Here is a 24,372-nt window from a genome sequence, read left to right as displayed (position 1 = left end):
AACATCAACATTCAACACTGTTGTGGCCTTTTTTAAGTAAACACACTATTACAGTTGATGAGGCAATTAGAAAAGTGAAGAGGTCTGAAAAATCAGAGAGGCTTGTCACAAGAACTTCCCTGTTTTTTAACTAGTATTTCTTTGAATTTGACAAGAGAAATACTAATTTATTTTGAAGACAATGTAAAAGCTATTGGACAAATACCTGATTAAGTCTGAGGATTAATAACTATGGGGGCAAACTGCAAAATAAAGCAATAGGGTCTTCATGTCCTCAAATATGAATCGAAAATGAGCTAAAGATGTAACTGACTCAAGGGAAAGATACAGGATTAAATTCTCTTACGCTCCTCAAATATGGAAATACTGTCTTTACTTTTATAGTGAACACTTGTCTAAACAGCATAACATAGTTTACAATCAGTTTTGCAATTATGGAGTAAATTGAAAGGAGAAATGTTTAACAGAGGCTTAGGATCTGGACACAGGGATGTAAAGGACTATGAAGGCAACAGGCACCTAAATCATACTGAAATAAGAGGATAATTATTGGCCTGGCTACTTAAAACAAACAAACAAACAAACAAAACCTAGTCTGTAAGTTTACAATAATGAAGGATTAAATAATATCTACCAATGGTCCAACAAGTCAATAGTGTTGTTCAGTTACTTAGTGGCAGTTGAAGAGTAAGAAGTATATTTCTTTACTGTTTGGAGGGGTACTGAAAGGAAATTGCATAGAATCATTTTGACTGGAAGGGACCCTCAGGATCATCGAGTCCAACCATTAACCTAACACTGGCACTAAACCATGTCCCTAAGAACTTCACCTATACAATCTTTTAAAGAGCTCCAGGGATGGTGACTCAACCACTTTCCTGGGCAATGTGTTCCAGGGCCTGACAACCCTTTTCCACAACATAATTTTCCTGATAACGAATCTAAACCTCTCTGGTATAACTTGAGGCCATTTTCTCTTGTCCTATCATTTGTCACTTGGGAGAAGAGACCAACACTCTCCATGCTACAACCTCCTTTCAGGTTGTAGACAGCAATAAGGTCTCTCCTCAGCCTCCTTTTCTCCAGGCTGAACAACCCCAGGTCCCTCAGCTGCCCCTCATCAGACTTGTGCTCCAGACCCTTCACCAGCTTCATTGCCCTTCTCTGAACTCTCTCCAGCACCTCAAGATCTTTCTTGTAGTGAGGGGCCCAAAACTGAACACAGGATTCAAGGTGCAGCCTCACAAATGCCCAATACAGGAGAGCCATCACTTCCTTGGTCCTGCTGGCCACACTGTGTCTGATACATGCCAGGATGAAACTATGTCTTTGTTCTAATTTTTTTCAAATTATGGGTTGAGTAGTGTCTGTATTTCAGTGATGTTTCAAATCAAACATTTTTATTACCTGCATCAACAATGAAAAATTCATCTTTGCACTAGATGCTTACACGAGTTCCACATAGCATTGAAATCCTAGTAGATAAGAATAACCTCACCTGAAAGCTTTATCTATTGACACAAACTTGTTGGGAAAATCTGATCTGATACACTCCTTATCAAACCCAGTCACAAATAAGCAATACACAGAATCTCATTCACTTAAAATTATTCCATGTCTACTTGCCACTGATAATTCTAAATAACTTCTAGTTGGGAAATCTGTTTTTTTCTTCAGCTTAAACAATTAATCAAAATTCAATTAACAACAGTTTTGGCTGTAACTTTAACAGGGGATACCAGTCACTCCATAATAAATTCATTAAAGTTTCAGAGCTGGTACTGGGCCATCCAAAATAAGTTAAAGGAAGCAGTAGTCTATCACCTATTCTTTACAAAATATCCATGAGAAGACTTTTTTATTTTTTTTTTAATGTAACACACAATCAGCCAATGGAAACAAGCAAACTCACATGGGTGAGGTTTCCCAAAATAAGCAAAGATGTTCTAAATAATGCAGTTCTTTTACTGGAACCTATTAGTCTAAAAATTCCGGAACCTAGTGTTGGGATTGCAATCTGGCTCAGTTTCTTAGCCTTAATTGGGAGACTAAATAATTTCCTTGATGAAGCTCTTACTAGAGCTGGAAATTTATTTTTGAGGGTGAGAAACAATCTTTCTCAGTTCCAAAAATACTTGGCATATTTGGTTCAAAAATAGATTGCAAATGAGGAAGTTTTCCCCTATGAGGAGGAGACGGAGGATTTTCTTGGAATTATATTAACAAATGGGAACGACAGATGTATAATTTTAGTCAGTGCTTCAGTGGTCAAGGTACTCAACAGCTGAGCAGGAGATCTGGGCTGAAGACCCCTCTTCTCTTCCCAAAAAAATGTAAACCCAAAATCACTTATCATTCAGGAGAAGGTATACTTCAACTCATTTCCTGATGGGCTTTTTTTTTGTTAGGAGCACAGCCCTGCCTGATCTGAAGGAACAACCGCAACCTAAACACTTGTTTCCTTCATGTGTTGAATAACAGTTTTAAAGAAGGATTTGGAGATATCGGTGAATGTAAAGCTGGACATGAACCAGCAATGTGATTAAAATTACCTGCTTTAGAAAACAGACTTTCTTACCCTGTCTTCGTGTCATGCTTGACATGGTGAGGTCAAGACCTTATCTGGGTCTCCAATAAATACTTACTAGCAGTTGTATTTGTAATAATAGTAATTAAAGATAAGCAGTTGAAGGATATAAATGCTTAACATTGTTTTAGCAATGAAGTAATTAGCAAAAAGTTTCCCCCATCCTTTTTGTCTCCCTCTTTCTCTGTTCTCTGTTACGTATCTGTGCAATCTTTGTACTTTTGAGAAGCTCCCTTTTATTATCAACTCAAATGTACACCTGCTGTTACAGTGCACCATGGTCAGACTATTCGGAAAACTGATTTCTCCTGTGGTGTGGCTTGATTTTTATGATCTCCATTAATATCTGAAATCAATACAATGTGCTGAGTGTATACAAGATGAAAAGGACTTTGACTTCCCCAGTCAGCCTTGAGCCTTGCGTCTCATGGGGAGCACAGATGAAATCTAACCTGGGCCTGAAATCCTGAAGAATGCTATCGTTTCTTTGTATGCAGTACTTAAAAAGAAAACAGAGACTGTGGCTGGTTTTGTTTTGTTCTCTTATTATTTTTTATTTTATTTTATTTCATTTCTCCATCCTTCTGGGGTTTACCCTGGGGATTTCTATAAAAGGCACTTTATAATGAAGTGCTTATTGTTGATGAACAATGTAACCTAATTCAGTATCAGGTGTTTAAACAGGTCTATGAAGTTTGCAAAAGCCTTGTGAGTTAGTGGTTTTGAAAAGGTAAAAATGAAAATGAAGCTCTGAGAAAGCTATAAATATGGACAAAGAAAAAAAACTCTATGATACCTCAGACTACTCCCTGCGTCTTCTTTCTGTGTGCTCCTTAGTTACAGTTCAAATTAAACTAAATCCTGGCAGGTTTAGATTTCAGGTTAATTAATAAATGCACACAGGGAAAGTCTCCTGCCATGGTCTTTTGACCTTCGAGTATACCTAGAGAACTTTCTACCCTTCTAAAACGTACATGTCTGTTCTGGAATTAAGATGAAAATTAGCATCAGAGGTTGATGGGAATCAAATTCCTAATTTTCTTATTGTTTTAAATTCCAGCTCTGAAGGAAAAGAAAAATTTTTTAATTCCTTAACAGAAGAAAATTGTTTAAAGGAAAAGACTACTAACCATTAGAATATTTTGCTTTAACATTACATGAATGTTTTGTTTTATGGAATCATTTTGAATGTTTCAGTTAATTTGGAGTAAGTAAATTGTACCTAATTATAACATATCTAATTTCAGTTGTATGGAAAAGGAACACATATTTTAGAAATTAAATTATTTTTGCCTGCAATATGTATAATATATTATAATGCACAACAAAACCTATATGTTATTTTTGTCTAAAGGAAATGAATCAAAATTGGACAGGCTGAAATTTCTGATGCAACAAGATTAACTTTCCCTTTTAAAGTGATGTCAAAGTTAATATACGGTAAAAACTACAGTTGTTTTTTTTTTTTTTTTTTAATAAATGTTTAATTTAGGCATTTCAGAGGTAGTTTGCAAACAATTTAAGTAGTGTTCTTTATTTTTCCTTGTTTCTTGTTTTAAGTACTATTACTAGTGATTACATTCTTCTTCTTCTTCTTCTTCTTCTTCTTCATCTTCTTCCTATTATTATTATTATTATTATTATTATTATTATTATTATTATTATTCCAGGACTTATGACTACTCCTGCACTGATCTTATTAAGCTAGATACCATGCAAATGTTAAACCAAAACTTTGTCCTTAATTCATATCTCTTAAGACCCTTGTTGTATTTTATGATTTATACATGTAGGAGATATTACTTTCAAGCTTGGAAATTATATTTTTGTTTTCCTGCTGGTAGTTGCCACAATGTTTTTTCAAGTTATTTGTATATTTAAAATATTTACGTTTGTACCTTCTTTTTTGGATAATGCATGGTATTCTATGCTCTGAATTTTCATTCCGATACTTAACATATCAACTTCTATGACAGATTCTGGCCTGCTATGAGTGAACATCCTATGTATCATATTCCGTAGTTTATAACAGATTACATGTGCAAAGTTAGAAGTTTGATACAGTTTTTCTAGAAAAAGTTATGGGGATAATTCTGGATCACAAAATTCAGCTTTGCTGATCAACTCTAGGGACACGCAAAGCAAAAACATAATTTTAAATAAAAAATGAGGAAGTGCCTTCAGAAAAGATTAAGAGAACCCATCCCAGATTATGTTTTCAGAAAGTACATAGGCTACTGACAGTGAAAGATATAGATCAGATAATCCTCAGTCAGAGCAAACTGAAAGAGTATTTCCAGTGTAGAATCATAGAATCATTTTGGTTGGAAAAGACTCTCAAGATCATCGAGTCCAACCATTAACCTAACACTGTCAAGTCCACCTCTAAACTATGTCCTTAAGAACCTCATTTATGCATATTTTAAACACCTCCAGGGATGGTGAGTCAACCACTTCCCTGGGCAGCCTGTTCCAATGCCCGACAACATTTTCCATGAAGAATTTTTTCCTAATATCCAGTCTAAACCTCTCCTGGTGCAACTTGAGACCATCTTCTCTTGTCCTATCACTTGCTGTTTGGGAGAAAAGACCAACACCCTCAATGCTGCAACCTCCTTTCAGGTACTTGTAAAGAGAGAGAAGGTCTCCCCTCAGCCTTCTTTTCTCCATGCTAAATAGCCCCAGGTCCCTCAGCCACTTCTTATAAGATTTGTGCTCCAGACCCTTCACCAGCTCTGTTTTCTGAATTCGCTCCAGTCTTTCTTGTAGTGAGGAGCCCAAAACTGAACACAAGATTCAAGGTGCAGCCTCACCAGTGCCAATTACAGTGTCACGATCACTTCTCTAGTCCCGCTGGCCACACTATTCTTGATGCAAGCCAGGATGCTGTTGACTTTCTTAGCCACCTGGGCACATTGCTGGCTCATAGTCATCCAGCTATCAACCAACATCCCCAGGTCCTGTAGCACTGCCTGGGGTTGTTGTGACCTGTCAAGGTTTGATTGCAAGGCGACAATAAACTGTGGCAGATGTTTTGTTAACCCCATCTCCCTGCTAGCCCCTCTTAGCACCTCACCCCCATCCCACTAAATACAGGTGATTGGAAGGCAAAGAAGGACAGAGGGAGAGAGTTGGGGGGAAAAGGAAAAAAAAAAAAAAAAAAAAAAAGAGTTTTACTAATGCTACTAATAAAATAGAGAAAATAATACAAAATAAAGAAAACCAATCTTGCCAATCTTGAAAGTCCCAGCAAGTTCAGCACTGCTCCAGCAGCAGCAGAACCTGCACCCAGAAGTCCTGGATTGGACTCTGAAGCAAATTGGAACTGGATTCAATCTGTCACTATGCCTCAGTTCACAGGGAGGGAAGGCAGGGTCCTTCCCAGATGTCGGCCACAGTCGAAGAAGAGGAAAAAGGGACTAGACCCTTGTGAGCTCCCACTTTTATATGTAGTATCGTGAATGGGATGGAATACTTAGTTGATCAGTTTTAGTCACCTGCTCCTCCTTGGCCCCTTCACTTATGGGATGTGCATCCTTATCAGCGACTTTGCATTCCATTGTTACGTCTACCAAAACATGTATCCTACTTTAGAAAAGCACAGTTACTAAGAAGACTTCAGCTGAAAGGAAAATTCACTAAAAGAGAAACTTGTTTTTAACAAAATGAGGACATGACCCAAGTGCAGGACTCGGCACTTGACCTTGTAAAGCTTCATATAATCATCCTCGGTCCATTGATCCAGCCTGCCCAGATCCCTGTCTAGAGCCTTCCTACCCCTGAGAAGATCAACACTCCCACCCAACTAGGTGTCATCTGAAAATTAACTGAGGGTGCACTCAATCCCCTGATCCAGATCATTGATAAAGAGATTAAACAGAACTGGCCCCAATACTGATCCCTGGGGAACACCACTCATGCCTAGCATACAAATGGATTTAACTCAATTCACCACAACGCTTTGAGCCCAGCCATCCAGCCAGCTCTTTATCCAGCGAAGAGTACACCTGTTCAAGCCATGAGTGGCCAGTTTCTCCATTTCATCTTTTCTAAAGGTCTTAATGAAACAACATTACTGGCAGTTTGGGGAATAAAGGTTCAATAATTAGCTTATCTTTACAGAGTAAAAACATTCAGAAAAATGAACTGTCTTGCAAAAAATTTGGGCTAATGGAAATCACATTTTTCCCCAAAGTCTGAGCGAACAATTAAAAAAAAATAAACTAAAATGATATACAGAGAGACATGTTGCTTACATGTTTACTTAATCATAACTCATTGTAAAATTATGCCTTATTTTCTTTCTGTTTTCTCTATTGCCTTTTACTTTCCACCCAGTCCAGAATTTTTAGTTTAAGTGTGACAAAGTGAGCTTGTTTATTTTCTTAAATTTCTAGCAAAGTAAACAATATATTTAGAAACCTTTGCAATGTTTCTGTATCCTGTCTGGAATTCTTAACATGGTGCAGTTCAAAGTGTTTTGCAAGTTTCATTAAACTTCAGATCATTAAGGAAGAAGCTAAATATGATAGATGACAGTGTTTAGCACATCACATGACACCATCATCTTTGCACTTGAACATTTCACAGTCAAAGAGAATTTAATGTCCTCTGGTCATTTTGCCATTAGATCTTTGTCCAAAGGGGTTCTACTCCTTGTCCTTCCAGGAGAGCCCAGCACTCTAGAATAGCTTCCTATATTTTCAAATGCCTCCCCTAGACAAAACCTATCACCTGTAGTGTTGCTGTCTGTAAGCGTTGTGGTGATGGTTTTCCTTCCAACATCTAGGCAAACAATGGCATTATGTGCCTCAACAGCAGGTGACCAAAGCACATTTCCTTTACTGTCAATGGCACCCTTGAAATCATGCCAATTAAGGAGCACTTGAAAGGGAGATCCAGCTAAATGAGTACAGACTGATCTTCCTGAATGCTCTTAACACTCAATAATTTGCCATGCCAAGTGCCAATGCTGATCCTGCAAATGCTGAAACTTGCAATCCAATGTCAAATATACTATAGGATCTGTTCCCTTTTTCTCCATCCCTGCTCCCAAAATTGGCATTCGGATTACAGAGAACCTTCTTGAAGAAAATACATTTGCTGATGAAAAATGTGACATGACTCCTAAACACGCTCAAGCAAATACTATTGCAAAAGGGAACGAAGAGACATAGAGTCTCTAGTTCTCTTGCTAATATAACAGTGTAATATGTAGTAAAGGTTGGAGGAGGAATGTCTTTATGATCATTTGATGGTCCATGTGAAACAGCCTGGCTATTTCATTCCATGCCTAGATAGATTAGTTTGCCCACTTGTTTCACTGCCTGAAGGCAGAACAGTTTGGGCTTTTTTCAGTAGTGTTTTCTTTTCATTAGATGAGTGTGCTATGTTTGCTACTCTGATATTGGATCAGACATTAGATATTATAGATGAAAAAAAAATATAAATAATATTCAGGAATTCGAGCTCAATTTTTTCCCCAGCTGAGTATTTATTCTACAATTTCTATAATTTGTGTAGTTTATTTTCCAGTTTATTATGTCATGTATTACACAAGCATTCCCATCTTCCCTCCTCCCCCGCAAAAAAAAAAAAAAAGTATGGAAAAAAATAAAAATGGAGGCTAGAGACTGATATTGTTATAAGCAGATGATCAGAGACTCAAATAAAATCCTAAATTGCCAAAAGATCAAAGTATGTTCAGCTACAGCTGTTGTTTTCCAGAAAGGTTTCAGGCTAGATGCATTAAAGAATGTATCTATCTCAGAAGCATATATTGCCAAGTCTGTGCTTTTAGGTTCCTGATCCTCATCATGGAAAGCCTAACTCTGTGTTTGGTACCCAAGCTCTCTGTCTAATATCTGAATAGACCAAGATGCTTAATCATGTGGTTCAGAAAATCTTTGTGTTAAGAATGCACAAGAGAACATGATACATATAGATGACATCATCTTTAAGTACTACTGTTCACTTGGCTTCCAGCTGGAGCATTATCTCAGAAACAGACTTTTATTTTCTTTTAAAACATCAGTAGAGGAGGAGGCTAGCTTTTTCACATCATAGCCTACTATATGCTCCCAGGACATACTGAAATTTCAGGTCTCATTCCCTCATTAACCTGGGTGTGTTCAAACTCATATCCTTCAGTTTCAAAAAATGTTCTATATTCTTCAGTGTATAACCTATTTTTCTTGGAAAAGGGTGAAAAAGACAAAATATAAAAGAAGTGAGACCACAATCTATCCATCTTAATAAAGTGATTTTTCTGGTCAAAAAATAATTCAGGATGTGTGACTCATTTGACATAGATACATTTTATGTGTACTTGGAGACTTGAATGTGAAGACTTGATAAATGGTGACAATTTCAGATCTAGGCAGCTGATGCTTAAGGAATTTAGGATTATGGTTTTCTCAAGTACCTAAATTCTGCCTGTTATACTCTATGTTATGCTAGAATAAGTATAAAAGAATTCAAAATTTACAGAAATTTATACAGATTAGATAATGAAAAATTCTCAAAATGTATGTTTCATCTACCTTGCTGAATTGATTGAAAGAGTGTTGAAGACTTTAATGGTTCTCCCGGAGAAATTTGGCATATGTATAAGGTTCTAACAAACTGAAATGGATTAAAACTACCTGTCTTGAAAAAGAAAGTCAGGAAAGAGCACAGCCTAACTAATTTCTCTTCTGAACAGATAAACAATTATTTTTAAGAAATGAATAATTTCCTCCTGGTGTCATAAATAAAAGTCAATGTGTATTCTCTAAAAAAAAAAAAAAATAGTATCAAGCCAATCTAGTGTCCAATCTAGAGCATGTTTGAATAATGAGTGACCGTATCTTAAAATCATTTTTTTTTTTTTATTATGGCATATGAACATTCTTATAAGAAGATCTGAATCTAGACTTCCCAGTGTTAGGTGCACAACTGACTTTAAAATTTTATCCAAACTGTTTTTCTAACTTGTTAGCTTTCCAACAGCCTTCTTAGAAATCTTCCTTGAATCCATTTTAAATTGATATTTCCATCACTGATTTGTATTATGATAAACAGAGTATGGTTATTAAATCTGTAAACAATACCATGCTAGATGAAGCTGCTCCTATAAAAGAATAATATGTCACTTAAATACTGAATGAGAAATGATCAATTGAGAAGCAGCTCTGTAGAAAACAAGACTCAGAAGATTAAAATGGATCACAAGTTAAACTTGAGTCAACAATGTCATTCCATTGTGGTAAAAGGTAAATATCATACTGAAAGTATACAGAGAGGTAATATGTTCTAAAAATATTAAAGATTCTTTAAATTCTATGCTGCTCAGGCAAGGTACAAGATGAAAAAGTACCATATCTTCAGAAAAATTGTACATCATCCTGGATGGACAGCATTAATTAATTGGAGATTAACCACATGAAAACCAGAAAAATGAAAAGATGTACAGGAATCAGGATAATCAGATTAAAACTGCACTTGTTTAGCCTTAACAAAAAAAAAAGTAGAGACATGGTGGTTGTCTTCAAAACTGTTAAGAACTTCTGAAAACATCAAATTGAGAAGTTTCACTCATATTTGGTAGGACAAGAAATACTAAGGTTAACTTGAAAGAGAACATAGAAGAACAGATTAAGAGCTAGGAAAAGAAACTCATGAAAAGACTAGTTTGGCTTGGGACAGATTCTCCGTGGTAGCCATGACATCTCCACCGTTATAAAGAGCTTCTAAACGAAAAAATATTCTGTAATTGTCTGATAACTAACTATTCTTTTGCCCTGGGGCAAATTCAGGAGATTTTACTCTTACCTTCAATCCTGGTCTATTACTATGTTTCCTTCTTCAGTTTCTACATTCTAAAGCTCAGGACCATCTTTTCCTTCTTGGTAATACCCTCTGAAGTTACAATTCAAAAACCACCTCTACCCCTACCATATTCAAATGTATTTTTCAAATATTCTTCTAAGATGCAATCTTTGTTATCTGCCCAGAGGAAACAATCATCCAACATGATCCTAAAATGAGACTATCTCCAAGAAAGTAGTCAGTCAAACAGTATAGGCCTTCTCATTATACACAGTATACTTTAAGAACGATTAATATGCCCCAGGAAACTTAATATAATCTCCTTTGAAGTCTTTTGACAAGCACATCTTGAAAATGAAGTCATAGATCTGCCTTCCAGTTACTACTCTAAATATTCATGGATTCCCGATGGACCTCGCTGTCCCCAGAGTTCAGATCGGTAGAGTCATGAGCACTGCTCTTCTCCCAAATGAACATGCTGAACATGAATGTGCACAGTCAAAGTGAAATTAAGGTACTCTCTTTGGAGCAACCTTGCCATCATCTGCAATTATTGTAGGAAATATTAGATGTTGCTATTATTGAAAAATATATTAGACATATAGGGTGATTGTTGTTGTAATAAAAGCAATGTAGTTATTGTATTGAATAAAAAAATATGAGATTTGTGAGGCGAAACTGTGAGTTTTCATTCAGTCTGTTAAACACAAATGTAGCCCTCATTTCTGTAGTTATCTGAGTTTCTCTCAATATATAATACACCTATTTTTTTAACAACACAATCAGGACAAAGTTTTTACCTCCACATCATATATGAGGAGATAGGGCAGAAAGAGAGACATTTACCAGAAAACTCAAAAGATTAATTGAAAGCCTTCTGAGTCTATCTAATCCCTGAATTATGCTTCTTTTTGCTGCATAAGTTCTGGCAAAGCTCATCTGCTGCAGCAGCAGAACAGGATACCAAGTGTATTTCAGAAAAGAACAGTTGCATACCACAGCAGAGTTAATAATTTAAATTATATGAAGGAATGTATGAGGGTATGAATATACAGAAGTGTGATGTTGTTCACTTGTAGAATGGGCCAGGTCTTTTGAGAAACGTAATAATTAATAACCTAAACCAGATCTGGGACTGGATCCAAGTACCAGTGAAGAAACCCCAGACAAGCTGCATTCCTTGGGAATCCACAATGAAGGATGCAGGATCATAGACTGAAGTCTTCTCACCACAAAGACCTCTCCTTTCTGACACAGCATTTATCTCCTGAAAGGAACAACCTACAGTCCAATACTGTGAGTCTCATGTGTCTACATTTCTACCTGAAAATTGGACAAAATTGAAAAGTATATGCCTAAATGAAAATAAAAGGTAGAGTATCCCTGACGTCTACTAGGAACTGTGCTTTTATTAATGATTTGATTTTGAAATGAAATTATGAAATACAGGAAATATCTAAGGGAAATTTCTTAAGTAGATAGAGCAATTTCATAAACAAGAAGTATGGAAAATTTTTAATCTCTCCAGTCTGAAAACAAGGACAGCAGACAGACATGGCAACATGTTTCTGCAAAAGCTGTCAAATCCTTTAGCAGACATTAGCATCACAGAGGACTTCAAACATTGCTCAGTGGACAAGGCCACAGAGTTGCAGGTGTGCCAGTTAGCAGAATGGATCAAAGGAAGAAAACAGAATAGGCTGCTTCCAGACTGTTCCCTCTTCTCACATAACAACAAAGTTTAAATGAATCTTTCTTTTAAAGTTATGAAGTGATGATTTAAAAATAAACAGAACTGAGGTGCATTAAACTGTGAAACTAGGTCATAGTTTTCTTAAGAGGAATTAATTTATTATTTCAAAATAGCCAAGAGAAAATGAGAAAGACAAGAGAAACTTCACTTTCAAAGCGATACTTCTGAGCTTTCTCAGATAAAGTTATAGTAAATTATATATTTCATTTAATTCAGAACAGTTATATTTTGTGTACATTGCATATTACCTCATAAAATTAATTTAGACTTTTTTTTTTTTTATTAATATAACAAATGGAGTTGGTCTAAAAGTGTTTAAATGAAAACTTCCGGTCAGAAAACACCTAGTAGCTAAAACTTATAAAACTCACAGAAAAGAGCTTAATCACTCACAGAATCACAGAATCACAGAATGTCAGGGACTGAAAGGGACCTCAAAAGCTCATCCAGTCCAATCCCCCTGCCGGAGCAGGAACACCCAGATGAGGTTACACAGGAAGGTGTCCAGGCGGGTTTTGAATGTCTCCAGAGTAGGAGACTACACAACCCCCCTGGGCAGCCTGTTCCAGGCTCTGTCACCCTCACTGAGAAGAAGTTTCTTCTCAAATTTAAGTGGAACCTCTTGTGTTCTAGTTTGAGTCCATTACCCCTTGTCCTATCATTGGTTGTCACTGAGAAGAGCCTGGCTCCATCCTCATGGCACTCACCCTTTATATATTTGTAAACATTAATAAGGTCACCCCTCAGTCTCCTCTTCTCCAGACTTTCTTAACTAAGCATGTTGAATTTATTTTAAAATTTCAAAATATTTCAATTATTTATTTTTGAGTTTTCTCAAAAATAAATTTCCTGATTTAGAATACACATTTTGTTGTTTGTTTGTTTGTTTTTTACATTGTAGAAGGAGATCTGAGACATATAAAAATCTAAAATGGTCAATATTGAAATTAAATATTATAAGATCACTTAAACAAATTATTTCAATCAGATTGAATTGAATTTTAAGAGGATTAGAAGTGGGGTTTTTTGCTTGGTTAGTGTTTTTGAGATTATGAAAACATTCGTTGTCCTCAAATGCACAACTCTGAAAATCTCAAAACTGTTAACTGAAGAGGAAATTAAGTTCATAGCCAGTATGATGTCATGATAAATAAAGCTTCTTTGTATTGACACATCTCGTACTATCTTCATTGATCAAGCCACCGACAATCCTTTTGGGTCTGAGTTTTATGAACACTTAGCAATCGATAAGTGCTGTTCAAAGAGCTTTTGGATTGAATAAGAAAGTTGAACATCCAAGGAAATAGATATATGAGGTCTCCATGATCATGTAGGTAGCTAAGGACAGAGTCCTAACTGCAGTTATCAGTGTTTTATGTCCCTTATAAAGCCTCAGCTGTCAGATCATGCACTCTGAATCACACTGAGTTTTTCTGTGCCTAAGGAAAGCAGATACAGCAGTTTTAAGAACAAAGTAGGTATTTCTCTTAAATTAATCACAGAGGGAATTTTTGCCCTGTGCTGCTCCTTTGCTGTTTTCTAGTTGTCTGATACTTCTCCAAGACCAATCAACATTGCCTGGCTGCTTTGCTTGAGTAGTCCTTTCTTCGGAGAAACCTTTCCTCAACATGATCATTTGGTTCTGCATGAGAAGCAACAGATAAACCTTGACAACTCCTGCCAAAGAGCATAATATCATAGGAAAATAACTCTTGTGTGAAAACTAATTGTATATAACAGATCATATTTTCATCAAGAGGTTGTCTTTCTTGGTTTTATACTGTGCTGTTCCACAGCTCTGCAGTGTCTCGATGAAGAACATTCATAATGACTATTTTAATATGCAGCTCCAAAGGAGACATGGAGCTGGAGATACAATATGGTGTCATGCTGAGGAAAGCCTAGTGGGACTTATTATGGGTTGGTGTCCTTTCACCAGAGCAGTATTTCAGGCGTGTATGATTTGATTTCTTTTAGTTTGTACCCTTCAGAATGAAACAAGGCTCTATTGTCCTCCTCTGTTTGCTGGCATAACTGTACCAGGATGGCTGCGACTTTCATAATGTTATATCAGTGGCATGTGGTTGCTGTAGTTGCTTAAGAGAATTAGTATTATGTTCCTGTTCTTAGTAGTAATGAAACTAAAAGGCTTATACAGTCACGGGAGTTAAATGTGGACGATATCTACTATGTACCAGTAGTACTAGGTATTGTTGGTGTTTTACCATGATTAATTTGAATTGTAACATTCAAAGAGACTTCTAACATTTCCATTTGGGAAACTATTCTACACTCCCATAACCCTGACTTTCAGGAAGATCATCCTATTAATCATCAACATGTTACCTTTCCTAAATATCTTCCATTATTCCCACTAACATTTTCAAATTATACCTACTTAGATTTTTTAGGTATTTCTGGCAAAGTTCATCCTATTGATGACAATGAAAGTTAATTAAAAAATAAGCTCTATATTCCCTATATTGCTTTCAAAAATCTACTGAGAGTTTGAAACTGGCTTGGCTTCTTTTCTGTGTCTCAGATACAGCATAGACTATTATTCTGTGTTTTGCTCTTCTTCGACTATAAAAATGATGGTGGCACTTCTGCTTGAATAAACATGCTTTGTGATAGGTAGGATTATTACCAGCTAAATGAATGACATAATGTGTTTCTTCAATTTCACTTGGGCCTCCTTTTATTTTGTGAATTTTCACTTCATCCTGCTTGAAGCAATTTTATGTCATAGAACTCTCCTAAAGGTTGATTCCCATATGTGTTCACTGAAACTCTCTTGTAAACCAATTACCTGATAACAATTTGTGTGTGCAGCTAATGATAAAAAAGCTCTTGCATTCAAAAAGAAATGTGTGGCATCCCAAAAATTCCTGGGCAAGAGGAAATATAGTTCATTATATCCTTTTCATCTCATATTTATAGCCTTTAGTGTGATACAGTAGATGTCAGCGTATTTTGTTTAGCATTTTAAGATTAAAACCGTTGTTTTTCTGTGTAATGCAGATAAGATCTTAATGGTTTATGTTTAGATATTCAATTGGCTCAATTGCTGTGCAGGAGGAGCAGCAAGAGCAGCTTGTAGTTTTCCTGACCCTTTCCTATCAGATTGAAGTATTATTATGTACTGTACTATATTAAGGTTCATCTGGAAAAAAGCACAATCTGTTCTTTTTAAGCTTCTTAATAGTTTCTAGTACTGATTCATTGGAAGTGGAACTGACAGATTGTTATAGTTAGACTGTAGGTGGGGATGCATATGCTTGAGTTTCGAACAAATTTCCAACTCTAAAGCAGGGATAAGTCTTTTACATGATGATGTAATAGATTTTTTTTTAAAACATACAGTGACATATGGGAATAGCTTTTGAACTGGGCTTAAGGCCAGACATTCAGGTAGGCAACATACAGGATTCAGGCTGGCATTTTAAAAGAATCCTGCTGCCAGTTGCCATGAGTATAGGATGTATTTACAAAAGCCATCACCATCTAGCAGCTCTGATTATGCCACCAACAGACAAACTTTCAAGAGGAGATGGACATCCAGTAAAAAATTGTGATACTTTCCCCAGCAAAACATATATATTCTGAATATATCTAATCACAATATAGAGGTACTGGTTTCCAAACAGTGAAATGGAGATGGAGTTTGGTGGGGGAGGAGAAGATGCTTATAAATTGATCATACTTCCAGCTTCTGTTTGCTGAGCCTTTTCTGCTGGAGTGGAACTAACCAAGCAGAAGTAACTCAATCTCTCCCTTCCGTTTAACTTTTCCTTAGCAACTTTCTTAAAATTTAGAAGTGGAAACAAAACAGCTCCACAGATGAATTGCCAGGATGTAGGAAGCTTCCATCACAGAGTACTCACAGATGGCTTTGCTATGGTTCCAGTGTAGGGTTTCTGAATTAGTTTTCACTTGAAAGTGAAACTACAAACTCCTCATTGTCCATTCATGTGTGCAAGCCCTAAAGTTCCTGTATCTTTCTCCTTGTGTCACAGACATGGCCTAAGAGCAGAAACTGCCCTGTCAGTGGAAACTTTCTCTTGCTGTGACAGTTTTAGTCATATTACTATTGAAGTGCCACAGTTCAAGAACCAGATGTCCATGAGGGGTCCAGTTCCATACATAAAGCATGGAGATGCTTTTCCACTGTGAACCTCACATCTCATCCCTAAGGAAATGATGTAATGTAACTTCCCCAGTCTCCCAGTCCCTTTCGCTCAGTGCCAGATGTGTACCTTCATGCATGCACAGGTTTTCCACAGAAAGACAAATCAGAGGAAATTCATCTTAATATGTGATTCAGAGGAGCTTAGTAGAAGACAACTTATTTTTCCATCAAGGAGTGTTCATTATTCCCACAGTATAGCTCAAATTAAATATACATACCTCATCAAACCTCTTGCACTACAGGGAAATTCACTATGAATGATTAATTGAGTTTAATCAGCAATGATCATGACAAGAGCTCTACTGCTGTATCTGTCTTGAAGCAAAGCTGCTATTTTCATCGAATCTCCCTCGAGCTCATGCCATACAGTTACAGTTTTCCCAGCTGGACAACTCAGTCACTATCACGTTTGGACTACTAGGATGTTATTTGTCTAAATTTTGAGAATGTAGAATTTTGCTAAGTGGTCTTGATAGTTTAATATTTACTATCATTTTGGATGACACCTTGCTTTCTGCATGGTTTCACAAAGTCACTCTGTCTTGATACATGATGAGTCCATGGCATTTGTGTGAGAGCAACATTTATTTGACTGGAATTCATATTCACATTCATTGCAAGACCTACTATTTTTCAGTACCGTAATTAAACCTATTCTCAGCTTTATAGCAAGCCTCAGATTAATAGATTGTACACTTATAACACTTACAAACAAAGAGTGTAGTATCTGGAACATTGAAGAGATCTAGTTCTGTAAGCCAATTAGACCTGGCTGTGAATTTCCCATTGACAGTTTTCTGACAGAAAATGAAGTCTTACAAATTTCAATATCTTTGAAATATACTGTGGAACAGTTTTCCTCAAACTTCTATACTCTATGACAAAGTTTCATATGATTTTTTTTTTTAATTTTTATTTTCTGTTAGGAGAAATGAAACAGAACATTTATTGTTTATCCAGATTGACCTAAATTATAATAATTTTAAAAGAAATTGTGCATTTCCTGTCAAACAGCTTAATTTTATTTTAAATGGCCTTGGAGCTCGGTGGGAGTTATATGTGATTGACCCTCATTTTTCTTTCAGACTGAATTCTGAGGCTAAAATATCTTTCATGAGGCACCGTATTTTCGATGTCTAGCTGAACTGTCTCAGCATCTCATTAGAGTTACTTGATGCTCACGTATCACAGGAAACAGAGCTTGCCATAAGAGTGTAACACATGGGGAAGCACTTGGCACCTGATTTACATCTCCCAGGAAGTGTTGCCACAACAGAGTTTAAAAGTCCTATGACATTTTGTTCAGGCACAATTTGTGTAGTAATGGCTTTTCCATCAGGCCTGATCACAGCAGGGAGGAAAAAGAAAGTCATATTAGGTAAGGAGATCTGCATCCAGGTTACTGTTCTGGTTGGGTGCCATTTGGAAAATCCAAGGTCTTGATAATTCATTCCCAATGTGAAAAGAAACTGGTGGTGTTTCCTCTCCTGCTCTTTATCTCTTTTGGCTGTTTCAATGGTAAGATATTCAAACTGGAGACAGTGATTTTCATGTTCTTGTACAGTGGTGGTAAAAGAAAACATTTTCCTTACAGATTCTTCCATTTACAAAGTAACAGAAATAAGTGAAGGATCAGAAGTTCCTTGCAACAGCATTACTTTAACACTCTCAGTCTTATTAATGTACTGACCATGTTTCTGTGGAATATTACTGAGGGGTTAAGGCAAGACTTTGGAGAAAGATTTCCTGACTCAAAAGCCTTCCTGTTTGAACGAGATATGAAACAAATTTAGACAAAAAGAAGGACGAGCACAGGGAACCAGAGACAGCCCTGGTCAGGATGATTGTCACTGGCATCAGTACATCAACTGTTTAAGCACTGTTAATTTGGTGTAGGCCTGGTAATGAGGAATTTTTCCATGGTGAGACAGAATAAATAACAATAAATGTATTATATCTATCTGTTAATAATTATTATCAGTTTATCCCACAGGGGAAAAATAAATTGAAAGAAAATACAAAGTTTTTCCTGTTCAGTTGGTAGATATTTTGTTAAAAAAATTAAAAAAAAAAAATCACATGAGTACAATTAGTTATCCATCTGTGATCCTGTGATCTCTGTGGTGGCAATCCAGTTATACCACTCAATTTCTTGAGTCACCAGAAGTTCTTCCTTCCTTCAAAAGATAAGATTTACCTTTCAGTGTACTTTAAAAAAATTGTTGTTTTTCAGATTGCTTTAAGAACAAAGTCATGTTCTTACGAGTCATGGTTTTGTTTTACTTATATTAAAAATACTACACCCCAAAATTTATTCTGAACATATATTTTCAAATTTTCTGCAATAAGCCCCAGAGCACTTAACCACATTCAGCCAACTTATCAGAATCGGAAGAGACTAAATTTCATATATATGTTGTTGTACATGTTGTGGGCCAGATCCTCACAGCTATAGAAGTACCTAACAGACCTTGGTTTCAGCAGAGATGCAGGCTCCTAGATAGAAGTGAAGTTTATAGGAAAATTTGTTGATCTTGACCTGAAAAATGGACTGAATTAAGTGTTACTGTTATTTTGTTAAGTTTGGTACTGATTTTTGTGCAGATATGTTCTGTATTCTTTAAAATATTTGCTGTTTCCAAAGCAAGAAAATCTTCTGCAAATTTTAATACATGCATATGTGTTTCTGTTCGTATTTAGGAAACTATGGAGAAAGTGGAATGGAAGCTTTCAAAGATAACGCAGCCAAGGAAGGGATCTGCATTGCACATTCCTACAAGATCTATAGCAATGCTGGTGAACAGAGCTTTGACAAGCTGCTGCGAAAGCTTCGGAGCCACCTGCCCAAGGCAAGAGTGGTTGCCTGCTTCTGTGAAGGCATGACTGTGAGAGGGCTCTTAATGGCCATGAGACGCCTGGGACTCGCTGGAGAATTTTTGCTGCTGGGCAGGTGAGTAATACCATGCAATTATAGCCATCCTTTTTACTGGTTAGAGTAAAAAAAATAGGACAGTCCAGTCAAGCATGTGTAAAACACTTTCTTACGCATGGGCATATGTAAAAGACAGAAAGTAACGTCAACCACGTCATAGTGATACATACTCTACAAAAACATGTATCATTCTCATGACATGCCGGGTAACCACAAGACTGCTTGGCCAGTCTTAGTAACATTGTGTAAGGGAAGGCTGACACAAAAATGTTTGATTTGTATAATCCATTTTGTTCACTGCAGTTTTAAATGTGCCGTGTACACATACAACCTGAACTATGCCTCATTCAGGTAACACTGTGTTAAGAATCACTGATGTGGCCTCTGGGTGGACATGAAATAGATCTTCCCAAAACAGTTTGTTTACCATCACCTTTTTTTCTTGAGCTGTTGTGCTGACCTGTGCCTACTGTCCCAAAGGCAATGTATAGGCAAAGCTTTCTCTTATGTGGATCTCAATGATATCAGTAGTTCCTTCCCTAACTACCAAAGGGGTAATGAAAAGCTCACTCAGATGTGTTCACCAAGCAGGAGAAGACCCTGGGCTAGGAGGAAGAGAAGTAAAAGACATTGATGTAAACCTGCTGGGAATTTTGTATTTGTCACATATTCATCAATTGGGCACTGAAAGAGATGAGAAAAATGGCATCTTGACCACAAAATGGTGCATACCAGGAGTTAGCTGATGTGGCCTCCTGCCTTTCCAGTGCATCCTTAAAAGGATGACTTGATGCTGTCCCAAGCATGAACTGTACAGTAACATGAATAAAATGGTATCAGTGAAACCAGCTGTCCTGGTGAGACCCTCAGGGACACGTGCAAGGACTGCAGATCTGCCCAGCTGTTTTAGAACCTGGGACATTGCCACTGTCCCACTGGTAGGACACCAGCCTCTGTTCCCAGTCTACCCTGTGCCATTCCCCCCGGGGCAAAGGTGAAAGCAAACAGATGACAAGAGGGACTCCTGCCTCTGCCCTTACTCTTTGGCATCATCCCACATTTTGGCCATTTCAGATGTGAGCCCATTAGTCATTTTCTCTGTATTATGGCAAATGTGCCTACTCTTCCTTTCAAATATATTATATCTATAGGCTCTTGCATGGATCATCTTGATCATTTTCTGGACTGCCACCCAAAGGGACCACAGCCCTCAGGATGAGATTTATCTAAACATACTTAAATGTTTACAATTTAAATACTTCTATGTGGGCTGGTCATCACAGTTCCCTCTATAGTTAATGGAGGAGAACAGGACCTTCTTAGGTCACTTGTACGTAATATGGACATTTAAAGTAACTCAGAGAAATCATGTTCTAGAAAAGGGCTTGTACAAAGACTCTCTTGATGACTAGCTTTGGTGGAAAAACCTACTTACCAGCTGTTTACAATAAAATGGAGCCAATGTCACATTCACCATATCTAGCTGAATGTGGTGCCACATGACATTTGCTGTCTTCTTTTATCCTAAACACAAGAAGTTGTAAATTCTATGCAGCAACACCCAAATTTAGAAGAACATAAGCATCATTTCCAAAAGACATGTTAGCCCTTAACTCCTCCAGAATCCAAACCATACTTAATTTTGTATGGGATTTGTTTATGCACAGCAGTGCTAAATTTAGCTCTCTGACATGCTTTTACAAATAAGGACTTCAGGAACCGGTGCTTGTGAATAAGAATGGAGCAATACAGCTTAGCTCTTCAAAAAAAAACAAGGTCTAGAGAGGCCTGACTTTGCTTTTTTTCAAGTGAAAAGTACCTGTTTCTAGCTGCAGTGGGAGTTGTCTTGCCTAATTATAAGAAAGTTGTTATTCAGTGTATGACTTCCATTCAGTAAATTGAAAGGGAAAACTTCTCTCATAAGTTTAAACTGTAAGCTGTTTGAAGTTAAAACAAAAATCCTTAACTCTACCAGACCAATTTATGTGTATTCATGCCTGTTGAAGTAGTATACAATTTATTTGTGAAAAATGTAGCATGAACTGCAAGTGTTTACAAAGAAATAAAAAGAGAAGTGTAGCAATTTTTTTTTTCTATCCTATCTGCCAACAAAGGTTCCAAGGTAATGGCTAATAAGTGGCTACTCAGACATAGGTACACAGCCAGTACCTACTGGGGACAGATGTAAACTAATTGCAACCTAACCAGAGCATTCTTACGGCTGTATGAGACAGCTGAGGACAGCTGGAGTGATGCAGTCTATCTACATCTGGCTCTGCACTTCAGAGATCCCAAGGACCTAAGGGCCTCCCACCTCCCTTCAATAGATTTGCGTCAGATTTGATATTAAAACCATCTATACGCTGGAAATGAAACACCTAGTTTTGCCTACTGAGGATTTGTTTGGCATTGAGTCACGCCTAGTCAGGAGAGAGGACGGTTTTACGTCTCTGCAGTGCAGCAAGACTCATGTGCAGAGTATGGGATGTTGTGGAGAGCTTATGTTCCAGAAAAATGTTCTTCTGCTGTGGGATAATCTCTAGGCTTTGCAGCAGAGGGGAAAGAAGAAAGCAAAAGAAAAAGCATGAAACTTGCAGGAAGGCTTCTTCACATAGATAGGATGCAAGTCAATAATGTCATTGTCCATGGATGGTCTGAGTTCCTGCAGGGCTCTGCTTTCCAGAACCTTGATGTGTCATGTGCTCTCTTGGTTTCAACTCTTTGTCTCTGGTGGCTATGAATATTTAAGCTTTAGTTCAAAGATAGGCTTATTGGTTGAGTCTATGGAGAACAGCCTAAGGCACTGACCTGGGATGGATGTCACAAGAGGACAAAACCCAATCTTACAAGCAGATTATGTTGGGGACTTTTTTTGTGCATCATTTATATAGGGTAGAAAAGGCATTTAGCAAGATTTTGAAAAGAACAGATTCTTCAGAGCACTCAAAGGGGAAAGAGCTACATCTGAAATAAAAGAAGATTCATGCAACTAATTTATTTTGTGAAGCTATGAAGGAAAATGGACTAGGATAAGATTTATACTTTCAGTCATGCTCTGATCCTGGAGTTGCTCTGGGCTGCCCATTCGACTGTGAAGGTCATAAAAGGATAATCCAACTGTAGAGAGTGTGCCTGTCACTGGAACGCTCACATGGAAAAATTCATCTAGAAATGTTTGCTTATTTGTTACCCTATAAATGCTTTTCCCCCCACCTTGTTCTGTGAAGTGGGGAACTATTTTATTTCCAAATGCACAGAAAGCACCGAAGTCCCAAAACCACACAGCATCTTTATGGGAAACAACAAGTGATCAACATTTCCATTTCCTCTTAAACTTTTTTGTTGCTTTTCTAATTTGAGTTTACCCCTAATATTTCCAATGTGAAGCACTGCAAAAATACTGAGACTTTTGGAAGCTATGGATTCTTCATAGCACCTGTTTTATGCTCAGCTAAACAGAAAATTGAATGGTCGAGGAGAGTGAATATCAAATAAATCACCTCTAGAGCCCCAAGGGGAAGAGAAAAGATATCCTTCAATAAACATTCCACTCTTAACATACTATGCAGCTCCTGAAATTGCATTGCCTGTCTGTAACAGAAATGAAAGATAGCAAGTCATTAGTGACTGTAGCATTCCAGAGCTTTTGGATCCATGGAAAACATTTTAAATGCTCAGCAAATATTTACCTCATGCACCTTGAGGAATTGGACTTAACCTCAAATGAAAAGGTGAGTGTGCTGACTTTCAAGTATGAAAAAGTGCTATTTTTACCTAACCTTAACCAACTTAATCGAGATGTGGACACCAGTCTTCATCTGTTTGTCCTTATTGCTTCTGTCATCCACAGGTCATATACCAGGAGATATCCTTAACGCTGAAGTTTATTAGAAAATAAATAACACATTTGCATAACAGAATAAATTTGGAACACATTCAGAAAGAAATACGGAGTATTAATTGTGTACATAAAAACAATTAGGTTGTAGGTGATTTTCAGTTGTTCCACATTTTACATAATAATCAGCCCCAAAAGCTGAAATTTTCTTTCATGTGGTATGTACACCTTCATTGTGCTTCTCTAGACTACTCTCATTTCTGATGTTTCAATAAAACCTCTGTGATAACTCCCTCTAGTGATAATTTTATCTGATGCCTTTCATTTACAATTATTCCAAAACATCCCTCAGAATAAATAGGTATTTTAATATCAGGTCAAATGATTTTTATAATACAATGAAATGATTAGCCACAACTGAAATTGACTATAACTGTCCTAAATAATATGGGTTCAGACAACAGTACTGCAGTACTGAATAATTTTTTTTTAATTTACTTTACTTTACTTTACTTTACTTTACTTTACTTTACTTTACTTTACTTTACTTTACTTTTATTATTTTATTTTTCTGCTTGGTGGTATTATTCTATTCTTTAGCAACTAACTCTTTGGGAATGGGACTTGGGCATGATGTTGGTGACAGCTCTGTCAAGGATTGTACCAAGATATTCTGTTTTGTGGTAGAAGAATGTCAACATACATGAATACAAATCTTGCATGACTCTTTACTTCCAGACAAGAGAACTGCCCCTGGTTTGTTTTATTTAATAATATAAAAGTAGTTATTGTACAAACCTGCAGAGCAAAAACCAGAAACTTTGCCAAGGATTTGTGACTCCACATGCAAGAGAGTAAAACTTCTCCTACCTTAAGGAGAGGAGAAGGGAGCAGAGACAGGAAAGTAGAGACACAGAGAGATAAAATGACTTGCTCAGTTTCTCCATAGACAGTATTGATCTGCAAAGAATTACTGAGACTTCCATGTGCTTCATGTTCCTGTGTGCATGTTGTGTGTCAGATTTACTCTGGTATTAACTACCTTGTTTGGTTAAAGAGAAGTTGATTAATATTATCTGGACTTCATTTGCATAAAATGACAAAATTAAACACAACTAGGAAAAAAAACTATCAGAAATGGAAGTGTTTCCTTAGGCTTTAGTACCGATTCTGATTCTCAGCTGTCCAGTTGGAGAAAAATGGCTGAAATTGATCAGTCTGATTTAATCTCTGCATGGTTCTTAGACACTTATTTACTCAAGGA

General features: G+C 36.9%; 1 protein-coding gene across 5 annotated transcripts in view; it reads left to right on the top strand.

Annotated features, from left to right (window-relative positions):
* Positions 1–24,372, top strand: part of GRM5 (glutamate metabotropic receptor 5) — a 267,524-nt gene that overhangs the window by 96,475 nt on the left and 146,677 nt on the right. For all 5 annotated transcript variants that reach the window (XM_065035120.1, XM_065035055.1, XM_021280136.2 and 2 more), the window contains one exon: positions 19,039–19,288. In XM_065035120.1, the coding sequence (XP_064891192.1) occupies positions 19,039–19,288 (250 nt within the window). The remainder of the gene's footprint in view (positions 1–19,038; positions 19,289–24,372) is intronic.

This window comes from Columba livia, chromosome 1 (assembly GCF_036013475.1).
Source record: "Columba livia isolate bColLiv1 breed racing homer chromosome 1, bColLiv1.pat.W.v2, whole genome shotgun sequence".
NCBI classification, from domain to species: Eukaryota; Metazoa; Chordata; class Aves; order Columbiformes; family Columbidae; genus Columba; species Columba livia.
The sequence above is the reverse complement of the archived record's forward strand: the minus strand, read 5'-3'. Positions and strand labels throughout refer to the sequence as shown.